The 11788-nt window shown below is 42.2% G+C and overlaps 1 protein-coding gene across 1 annotated transcript in view; it reads left to right on the top strand.

Annotated features, from left to right (window-relative positions):
• The window catches only part of Stxbp4 (syntaxin binding protein 4), a 166100-nt gene that overhangs the window by 131993 nt on the left and 22319 nt on the right, over nt 1-11788 (top strand). Inside the window, exon 17 of the mRNA XM_005350526.3 lies at nt 8469-8526. Within this exon, the coding sequence (XP_005350583.1) occupies nt 8469-8526 (58 nt within the window). The remainder of the gene's footprint in view (nt 1-8468; nt 8527-11788) is intronic.

Genomic DNA, 11788 nt, shown 5'->3' with positions numbered 1-11788 from the left:
ACCCAGGCTAGCTGGTCTTGGTGAATTCCCGAAGGATCATCCCCATTGTCTCAGTGTGTGGGTGTACCCCTCGCGGTCCTGAGTTCCTTGCTCATGCTCCCCCTCCTTCTGCTCCTGATTTGGACCTTGAGATTCCTGTCAGACCATTTTGTCTTTAAATCTAGAATCTAGTTCATTTTCACTTAGGAGATCATTGTTTAGTACAGTAAGGCATAGATTGGGATGTTTGGGATTCTCTTTCTCTTCTTGTTCTGGTGAGTTCAGGAGTATTATTTAATCATGTTGCTATCAGCTGTTAGCAGTGCCGAGGCTGAGGCTGTGGAAACAGAATAACGCTTTAGTGAGGGAATGCCGGTGTCGGCGATGGCAATCGTATCGTTAGCTGGCAGCACAGCAGTGAAGCAGAGACTGTGTAATTCCCTACACTGAAGAAAGGACTGTGGAAAAGTATGACTTCCTCTTAGTAAAATTCACCCCATAGGTATTTAAGTTTTTCCTGTGTTAGATGTATACATGGAATCGTGGGCAATGAAGAAGCTCCTGTTTTGTTGCCATTAATAACAATGGCCTCCTTTTGCATATAATTGTATCATTATGTATTAACTAATAAAAGTCTCATGATAACACCACAGCTAGCAGGATAACTAAGATCATTACTCATATAAATGAGAAAGCTGAAGTCCTACACAGTTATTACCACCTTATTCAACTTAGAGTCAAAAGCAGTACATGTGGACTTAGCTTTTCTGATTCAAAATCAATTAAAAAATTCCTGGAATGTAATGGATGCCATAATATTTAGTAAAACTTTGTCTATTTAATTCAAGATCTCTCCCTCCCCTCCTCCCTCCCTCCCTCCCTCGAACCATCCCTTCCCCTCCCTCTTCCCTTTCTTCCCTTCCTGGGATGTCCTACGCTACAGGTTGAGTCTCCTTGGGATGATGATGACACTAGAGCTTTTCTTTTGGTTTTTTGAGACAGGGTTTCTCTGTGTAAGAGCTTTGGCTGTCCTGAAACTCACTCTGTAGACTAGGCTGGCCTCAGACTTAGAGAGATCTACCTGCCTCTGCCTCCCGAGTGCTTAGATTAAAGGTGTGCATAACCACCACCCGGCAATTCTTTTTTAATTTCATTTTACATTCCAGAAACAGTTCTCCCTTCTACCCTTCCTGATGCACCCCCCACGCCTCACCCACCAGCTCACTCCTCATCCATCCACTCCTCCCAATGGGTATGGGCTCCCAAGGGAAGTCAGCAAAGTCTGGCACATTAAGTTGGGGCAGAACCCCTACATTAAGGCCGAGGATGGCATCCCACCATAGGGAATGGGGCTCCAGTGAACTAGTTCATGCACCAGGGATAGATCCTGGTCCTACTGCCAGGTGCTCCTCAGATAGTCCAAGCTTCACCACTGTCTCCCACATATAGAGGGACTTGTTCGGTTCCACAGAATCTCCACAGCTGTCGGTCTAGGGTTCCTGAGTTTCCTCGAGCTTGGTTCAGCTGCCTTTGTAGATTTCTCCATCATGATCTTGACCTCCCTTGCTCTTATATTTATTCCTTCCTCTCTTTGATTGGATTTCCGGAGCTCGGCCTGGTGCTTGGCTGTGGATCTCTGCATCTGGTTCTGTCAGTTACTGAGTGAAGGTTCTATGATGATAGTTGGGGTATTCACCTCTTATTACAGAGAAAGGCCAATTCAGGCACCTTCTCCACTGTTGCTAGACATCTTAGCTGGGGTCATCCTTGTGGATTCTTGGGAATTTCCCTAGCACCAGGTTTCTCCCTAACCCCACAGTGGCTCTATCAAGATTATCTCTTTCATTTCTCTCCCACTCCATCCCTCTCCCTCTTGACTATCTCATTCCATCGTGTTCTCCTCTCCCTTCCTCTCCCCAGGGTGATCTATGTGTCACTCTGAGAGTCTTCCTTGTTACCTAGCTTCTCCGGAGCTGTGGATTGTATTCTGGTTATTGTTTGCTTTAAGTCTAATATATACTTATGAGTGAGTACATACCGTGTTTTTCTTTCTGAGTCTGGGTAACTTCACTCGGGATGTTTTTTCTAATCCCATGTATTTGCCTGCAAATTTCATGGTGGCATTGTTTTTTATAGCTGAGTAATACTCCATTGTTTAAATGTACCACATTTTCTTTATCCATTCTTCAGTTGAGGGGCATCTAGGTTATTTCTATAGAAGAGAAAGTGGGAAGTAGCCTTGAACTCATTGACAGAGGAGACCACTTCCTAAATATAACACCAGTCGCACAGACACTGAGAGAAACAGTCAGTAAATTGGACTTCCTGAAACTGAAACGCTTCTGTAAGGTAAAGGACATGGTAAATAAGACAAAATGACAGCCTACAATATGGGAAAAGATCCTCACCAACCCCACATCTGACAGAGGGCTAATCTCCAAAATATATAAAGAACTCAAGAAATTAGACATCAAAGTATAAAACAATCCGATTTAAAAGTGGGGTACAAAGCTAAACAGAGAACTCTCATCAGAAGACTCTCAAATGGCCAAAAGTCATTTAAGGAAGTGCTCATCATCTTTAACCATCAGGGAAATGCAAATCAAAATGGTGCCGAGTTACCATGTCCCCCTGTCAGTTACTCCTGTCAGAATGGCTAAGATCAAAAATACTGAGGATATAGAGTCAGGGGATCACTCCTTCACTGCTGGTGGGAGTGCAAACTTATATAGCCACTTTGGAAATCAGTATGGCAGTTTCTTAGAAAATTAGAGATCAATCTATGTCAAGACCCAGCAATACCACTCTTGGGCATATACCTAAAGGATATTCAATCATACTACAAGGACACTTGCTCAACAGTGTCCATAGCAGCATTATTCGTTATAGCCGGAACCTGGAGATACTAGAGATTTTCAAATGAACCTGGCTTTGTTAAAGTCTAGTAGAGACTTCCTGTCCAGTTTCACTCTGTCTCCGTTTAACTCTGTCCCAGCTCCTGCTATTCTCCATCAGAGTCCCTCACCGTTACCTTTCAGTTCATTTTGTCAGTGTTTTCTGTGCCGTCCTTACCAAACCCCTGGATGAGGATGCTTGTTTGTTTCCTGGCTGCCCAGAAACCAAAATAATCACACAGAAACTATATTAATTAAATAACTCCTTGCTCTATTAGCTCTAACTTCTGATTGGCTAACTCTTACATATTAATTTAACCCATTTCTGTTAATTTATGTATTGCCACGTGGTTTTGGCTAACAGGCTAAAGTTCTGGTGTCTGTCTCCAGCAGGGCTACATGGCTTCTCTCTGACTCTGCCCTTCTTTCTCCCAGCATTTAGTTTAGTTTTCCCCACCTACCTAAGTTCTACCTTGCTATCGCTCCAAAGCAGTTTCTTTATTCATTAATGGTAATCACAGCACACAGAGGGGACTCCCACATCAGCCCCTCGCTGCCCACTGTGAATCTTGGCAGCAAGAACATCGTGCTGACTCACTCAGAACTCTTTGAAGCTTACTACACAGTGATCATCCTCACCAAGACTGTCTACTACCCCAGCTCCCAGTCCCCTTGTCTTCTCTCTCCATGGAAAGGCTATGGTCCATTGTTCCAGTCTTTCTCACAGTCCCCTAAGCTCACTTGGCCTTCCTTCTTTACACCACATCATTTAACAGGATTCCAAGCCTCAACAAATGAAATCACCCACCTTCTGCACGCGATATTCAAACAAATGGGAGCATTGCTGTATTCTGAATACATACTTTTATACCCGTAGGTATAAAATTTGACCATAGCTCTCACCCCATTGACTGTAGCTCTTCATCTGGATGAGGCCTTGTGAAATTCCCATCACCCACATTGCCATATCAGCTAGTGTTACCATCATGCAGGTCCTGTTCATGCAGCCATACTGCTGAGATATCATGGGTACAGTATCCCTGACAAGTCTTGGGGGCAAGAACTGTTTCAGGAGGACAACTGTGCTTGTGTTTAGGGCTCCCAGATGTATGGATTAATGTCCATTGCCTTTTTGGCCATGTTCCTGGCAATACTTTGTCTCCAGTGAGTGTGTGCACCTTCTCTCCTTGCAGGACTTACTTTCCCTTGAAATCCAGTCAGGTAAAAACCTTGGGCTTTGATGGATCTCCAAAAAAAAAAAAAAGTCTTTTAGATTATGTGGCCTTTCCACAAGTATAATGGGACAGCATTCCCTTACAGGTTCTTCATTCTCAGTTTGAGCACATCTTCTCCAGTTCAAGGTCAGCTAAGGCTTTGAGAAGCTGTCTCAAAAAAGAAGCATGGCGAGGGGAATGGAGAAGGGGAGGGGAGTCCCATACAATCCTGCTGCAGCCTGCAAATCTCCATGTAATAATGTTTCCAGCAGAATCTTTTTGCGCTTGTACAGAGGGAGCAGTTTCCTGATTCTCAGAGTGCCAGCCATGTGGCTGTGCTCCATCTACCTGCGGTGTTCTCACCCAGGTCTGCGCTTTCCCTCCGCAGCCTCTTGGAAAGCCCTGCTGACAGTGTCTCACTGGTCTGCACTTCTTCCTCCGTCCTGAAGCTGAGTTCCTCTCTCACCTGTCCTATTCTCGCTACACTACTTGAACTTATTCTTGTACTTATGTGCTTGTTTATGATTGTGGGGGGGGGGGCAAGTCGTTTGGGTTGTGTGCGATTTTTGTTTTGTTTTTTGAGGGTTTTGTTTATATTTGAGACATGGTCTTAGATAGGCTTCAAACTCCCTATGCTGCCATGCATGTCTTTGAACTCTTGTTTGTCTTGTCTCTAGCTCTCCAGTCTTGTGATTATAGGTATGCACCACCACACCCAGTCCCTGTTTATACGATGGTGCTGGGGAACAAAGCCAGGGCTTTGGTGTCCTAGGCAAACGGTCTACTGACCGAGCTGCATCCTCATCCTTAGTTTTAAAGCTCTGTGAGATCAAGGTCCATGTTTATTTTTCATCATTATGTATTGAACACCCGAGCAAAAGTCTGGACACATAATAATCAATAGATACTTAATAAATTAGTACTTGGGGAAACATAACAGAGAATCTGTGGTGATGATTCTGGGGAAACAAAGGAAATCGTTTTGTGTGGACACATGATGAGTTTGAATTTTTATACGTTGAGTTTTAGGGCACAGCCAGGATTCTAAGTTCAATATGTTCCAGACATTCACTCTGGCAAGACACTCATGCAGATTTTGGAGTCGTCACCATGAAGTTTTTGATTAGAAACAGATGATCCCTGGCGGAAAGAATGCTATCTGAGAACTCACAGACAAACCCTTTCAATCAGAAACAATTGCAAGGTGCTTGGAGCTGTCAATAACAGTTTTTAAAAAATATGAAAAGAAAAATTAGAAACATCGTATATTTACAAGTCTGTGAAGATTTTGTAACTAGATAACTATATTTTTATATGTAACAATAATGATTATTTCAAAGTATTTATGTTCTAATTACTTCCAAATCATCGTCGTGAATAAATAAAATCATTACCATTGAAAACCAACTATATCATAATCATGTATTTGTAAATACCAAAAGAGCTGTTTCATGTGAAGTTGGCTATTTGTATGTCTGTCTTTACATTAGATAGTGATTGTGTTTCTATTGCTGAGATACAACAGGGAGATTAATGACGGCTTAGTCTCCAGTTCTACTTACAGATGATGTTGTTATGAAACTTTGATCTTTTAAAAATTAGGAACTTAGTTTTTCATGGCAGAAAATATCATTTTAATTTTTATTAGTCATGTTATTTGACAATCTTATACATATATATAATAGACTCTGATTATTCTCTTCCCCACACTATCTAGTGTTTCCCCTTTCTTATCAATACCTCTCCCCATTCCCTATAGTCCCTTCCTTATAATCATGACTTTTGGGGTGTTTTTTTGTTTAACTAGGGCCATCTGTATTATCACTGGATTAAAACTGCCCACTAGAACCAGATGGGGTCATCAGTGGGTATGCAACAGAAGGCAGTGACACCCCCACCCTCATCTGTCTTAGTGAATAGCTCAACCATGAAGGGTAGGGTTCCCTGAGTCCTCTTACATCTGATTGTGGATGGACCATTCTTATGTGAACCCAATGCAAGTACCCACCGCTGCCATATTTCTTCTTGTACTGACTCTGTCTTCCCAGAAAGTGACTTTTTTGTAGCTGTTCTCCCTATCTTTTACCTCTCACAGTCTTTGTATCCTTTTCTCCAATATCCCTTGTGTCTAAAGGGGTGGTATAAATGTATTCTTTAGAGCTCAGAAAATGAGTTCTCGGCCAACTCATGTTTAAGTTGATCGTGTTGGGCCTGACAAGGTCACTTGGTGGGTAAAGGGTTTCCCATGCAAGTTTAATGACCTGAGTTCAGCCTCTAAAACCCACATAAAGGTGGAAGGAGATAATGCCACAAAGCTGGCCTCTGACCTCAGTGTATGCTTTGTGTGCAAGCCCCCCCCCACACACATCCTGCACGCGCGCACACACATACACACACACACACACACACACAAACCATGATGAAGTCTAAAACTTTTTAATAAAAAAAGACCATCATTAAAGTGTACCTCTTTCTTCTACTTCATTAAAAAATGCCTGTTACTCCAAGAATTGGAGGAACAGATGGAATTGTGCCAGTCAAACAATTCACCTAGCAAGCAAAAACCTTAGTCACATCACGGCAGTTCTCCACGTCCTCAGTAGCTTGCTATTTTTCCCAAAAACTAATCAGAGTGCTTCTGTCACATAAGCCAGGTCCTCACAGTCACAGTCTTCCTTGGAGGGAAAGGGCCTCATCACTGTCAGATGAACTTAGCTATTTTTAAAAAAAAATGCAGAAAGTGTAGAGAGAAAAATAAATCAACGCGGTCTTGTAGGGCAGCAACAGTGTATCATGGCTGATCGGTGGACATGAAAGAACACATGCACAGGATATCACTTCCTGTGTCACGGGATGTCAAGAGCTTTGCTTGTACTGAGTTCTCAGAAGCTCTGACCACTACTAAAAGTAGACATATATTCATGAAGAGAGGGTAGAGAACCCAGGATAGTTTTGTTGATGTATGGAAGAGATAGGTATAAAATTTTGGCCTACAGTCTCAGACTGGAATCAATATAAATTAAAGTCTTTTGTTTCTTTTTCTTAAACACACAGACACACACAAACTCACACTCATGTGTACACACACACACACACACAGCATAATACCCTCTTCTCAAGGAAATATATTCTCTAAGAATTAAAATAGTAATGAGGCAAAGTTTTATTTCATCCATATTGTTAAGCTTTCCCTGCATGTTTATTCTCCCCCTTGCTGATACCTGAAGGAATAAAAGTCTAGTATTTGTTGTTAAGACTCGGGCTACCTGAGTAATGCAACCCTTTTTTTTCTTTCAACATATTAATGTATCTTATACCCAACAAAGGGGTGGTGATAACCCAGTGTCATAGAGCTTACTGGAAAGGTCAGTTAAACTTTTTAGCAATAGCAATATATAAGATATAACCCAGTGATAGAGCAGAATGGGTAGAAACCATTGCAGTCTAAAGAGATGCTACCCACAATCTAGATGTAAGGAAATGCCCGCTGACATAGACCTTTAATTCCAACTAGTTAGGAGACTGAAGTAAGAGGGTCTCAAGCCTAGGCTACAGAATTAGCCCAAGTCCAACCTTGCAATCGAGTAAGACCTTACCCCTAAAAAGAAGAGATTGTAGCTCAGTAGTACAACACAAATAAGTGGATACATAAGCCGTGGGTTGAAACCTCAGTAAATGGATATTAAATGAGGAGAGAGAGAGAGAGCAGAACTCCTATATAATATATGCCCCTATGTTGCCTGCTTACTTCATTCTTTTTAGCTAACTATTTTCAATCTCATTACAGAAATGGAAGCTAAGTTTAGCAAATTGTTTGGCCCTTTATGTCAGTGCACAAAATTCTTAATTAACAAAGAAAATGCCACCATCCATTGTAAATCACTTTACTAAACTTTCAAACTTAATAAGGAATCTTGTCTTGTCCAAAAGCTGCTTTTCAAACCCCTGCTGATCTGGCACTCATGCCCAGTTCCCTGTGGAGCTGAGCGAAGGAATGCAAAGGGAGCCAATTAAAGAAACTTTGAGCCAGAATAGACAAGCAGAGGCCATCTTGTCCATCCTTCTGCCTCCGGGCAAGAACCATCCGCTGCAAACACCAATTTCTGTGTGAATCCTGCTGACAAAAACGTTCACCACATGTAAATGATAAGTCATAATCCAGTTATTGCTGCTAAAGCAGATTGTTAACTGTTCGGGACTTTATTTATTGCGTTGTAAGATGCTGAGTGCCAGAGCGCATCTGAATTGTCTTAATTCTGCCTTTCAAGAAAATAATTTTGTGCAGGAAATGCACTCAGATAATTGTCAGCATGGGGGAGGTTGGTGTCCAGAAAATCTTCATCATCTTATTAAATGTATTTCTGGTTTCCTTTCACTCTAGGCTTACCTTACGGGTGGGAGGAAGCTTACACAGCAGATGGAATCAAGTACTTCATCAAGTGAGTACAAGCCTCTCAACCAAGTAAGCAATTTTGCTCACATCTGGAGAGAACCTGGAAGTTGCAGAATAATCAGCAAAACCAGAACCCTCTTGGAGGTTAGAAAAATTAGAAACAAGAAATGAAACCTCACCATCTTCATTTCATGTGATTTAAATGCTGATATCAGATGTCACTGGGGGGGGGGGGGTAAAACCCAAGTAACAATTTCCCAGGAAAGAACCAAAAACTGGATGGAACAGAATCGTGATTTGAACCTGAATGTTGCCTGTCTGGACTCACTTGTAGGATGATATTACCATTATTGAAAAGTTAGTATCTAATTGAAAATCCATTTGTCATGCCCTAAAACAATACTAACAGCAGTCACTCCCTTGAAATGCTGTACAGCGTACACAGATCGTTCTGTTTACTGGCAGTATTTCTGGACATTAGTGTTGAAATATATAGACTGCATACCCGATACCATACAACTCATGTAGCCATAAGAAATGACAGAGAGTAAATGACCTAAGATATAAATAGGACAGTATATGAACAGCCTAGATCCCAGTGTGGTAACAGTGACCTTTAGGGTATGTGTACAGCCCTAGCATTTTCCTTAATCTGTAGTTGTTGCCAGGAAATCCGCAGCTGTTGTTACCAAACCAGAATCAAAAGCCAAGTCTCCTGGCCTAAGAGCTTTCCTATTGCACTAGACTGTCAGTCCTGAGCAGGAAGACTCTTGTGCTGGACTGAATGGTTCTTCCCTAAATTCAGTGGGCTGTCACATTTCTACTGTGTTCTGAATAAGTCATTTAGTGTCAGGGCCAGTGTTATGAGAGTTACAAGGGGAAACTCACCTCCTGGCAGGGATTCCTAGAAAACCCCTTGTGCATCCTTTTCGCGGATGCTATGAGAGAAAAGCCCTTGCTGTCCTTTCAAATGCAACCATACTTTCCAAGCAATATGCAGATTTTGCTTTACTAAACCCTGTTCCTATACATAGGTATCTCTCTCTCTCTCTCTCTCTCTCTCTCTCTCTCTCTCTCTCTCTCTCTCGTTTTTAGTTTTTCGAGATGTGTTTCTCTGTGTGTAGCTCTGGCTGGCCTCAAATTCATAGACATCCGCTGCCACTGCCTCGCAAGTGCTGGGATTAAAGGTGTGTACTATCACCATCCGACCCTATATCTCTCTTAACTTCATTTTCTCTTCAGACAAGGAGAGTATGTTACCATGGTAGAGTTGCTGATGTTAACTATCAACCAATGCATCCTGACTTCAGGAAATGACTAATAACGACTTACCATTATTTTTTTATGGAAAGACTGTATTGTGTCAAGAAAGCACAAAGCCTGCAAATCATCATCTTAAAAAGAACATAAATTCAAAATTTCACATTTGTAAAGATTTAAGGAAGAATCATAGATAAACCTGGCAGAGTTTTCCTGGCTTGTTTTCTCTTGTTCTGTTGGTGGGTGATGAAGCAGAATTGCAGCTTATAGCATGAAGTATAGAGAAGTCTTGGAATCCCATGTGTAGATCGCACTCAGCAGCCCACTGCTCACTTCCAGAATCATTCTCCTGGAGACAAACCTACTCTCTGATACACTGCATTGGTCATGCCTGGTTTTTGGGAGAATTTCTACCCTATGCTGTATAGATGGTAGAAAAAGGAAATACCAGATTGTATTTTACATCAGATTTCAGCTGCTACTTAGTGGCCGGGAGCACAATAAAAGTATTTGTCCATACGTTTTCTTATGTAATCTTCTTACTGATGTGGAAGACCATTACACAGGGTGTCATGTTGATGACATCATGTCATCACGGTGTCATGTTGATGATGAGCTTCATCTTGCCCCTAGTTGTGCCTCATAAAAGGTCCACCAAGGAAAATCGTCATCCAAAGAAGAAAACCTGAGATTCTGCATTCAGAGGCCTTAGAAAATGCCCAGGTTTGCACCCTGTAGAGAGTTCTTTAACCTATGCTGAGCTGTCTGTCAGTGTGTCATACTGATAGCTGAATGGCAGGTTCTCACTAGCGCTCTGTAAGTAAAGGGTACTGAGAGCAGAGTTGTCCGTGACAAAGGAAAAAACAGACCCAGATATGACCAGCCAGAAAATCAGTTTGCCTCACGGTCTGGTCCCCAATTGGATGAGCCACTGGCCCTTAGATAATGGAACAGCTTTTAAGCCTGACTTCTACTACCAAAAGGAATAGAGCATATGAGGAGTGGACCAAAAAAGAAAGCCAGCAAGCCGTGGCCACTCCAAAGTCTAGCTCAGTTCTTGTGGAGAGAGCTCGAAAGATAGAAAAGAGTGGACATTTACCTAGCCTCCTTTGTTCCGCTCAGAAAACAGCCCAAAGTGTGTTCTGGAAACTCATACGTTCTTCTCATTGACCTTAATCATGCTGTAGGAGAAAAGCAAAAAAGAAAGAAGACAGATTTCTTTTCCAAAAGGGCATGGGTGGGTATCATTGTCCCATTGCTGCAGCAGAATAGGCTGTCAAAAGAGGTTACCTTCAATCCAACTGCAGGGTCCAGATTCAGACCCAGTGTTACCTGGCTCCAGAACCACCCCCACGTTCACATTAGGCTGCATCATGCCACCTTCCTTGTTTTAAGGTCATCTGGTGAGAGGTGACAGGAAGGACATTTTAATTAGATGTTGACTTAGGTAGAATGTTATACTTTGTCCATTTTAAAATAGCAGAGCTTGCTTCTAAGAACAAGTAGTAATCTTCTGTAGATTGGAAGGTCAAAGAGTAAAAATAAGAAAATCTAACTCTGTCCCAGCCCCAGCCTCCTAAAGCATGGAATACTCGCTCTGAGTTAGGTCTTTCTTTCCAAGAGCATAACCCTGTTCAAGCAACAAGTTGGATCTTAGCCGAACCATTGTACCCATGTTGTTGGGTTTTTTTTTTTTATGTTTTATATCCTATTCTTACCTTCTTGTAGGGAGCTATTTTATGAGCACCGATCATTAAACACACAGTGAATTCTGCAGGGGTTGCTAGCCTTCTCACTAGAACAGAGTGTCAGCCACACCTCTCCAATGCCATGGATGTGCCCATCCGTCTCTTCGTCTTTTTACCACGTTCTTTTGTTTCTCTAAGAAAGCTGCCCTCTTCCCAGGAATTGTTTGCTTGAAGAGGATTGTAAGGCCATATGCAGACTGGTTTGAGTTGCTCATCAAAATGTAGAAATAGGAGCGGCGGGCTGCGTCCCGGCACCCGGCCGCCCACATGGCTAGCTCTACCCGAAATAATTACACGGAC

Source organism: Microtus ochrogaster, chromosome 7, assembly GCF_000317375.1.
Source record: "Microtus ochrogaster isolate Prairie Vole_2 chromosome 7, MicOch1.0, whole genome shotgun sequence".
Taxonomy (NCBI): domain Eukaryota; kingdom Metazoa; phylum Chordata; class Mammalia; order Rodentia; family Cricetidae; genus Microtus; species Microtus ochrogaster.
The sequence above is the reverse complement of the archived record's forward strand: the minus strand, read 5'-3'. Positions and strand labels throughout refer to the sequence as shown.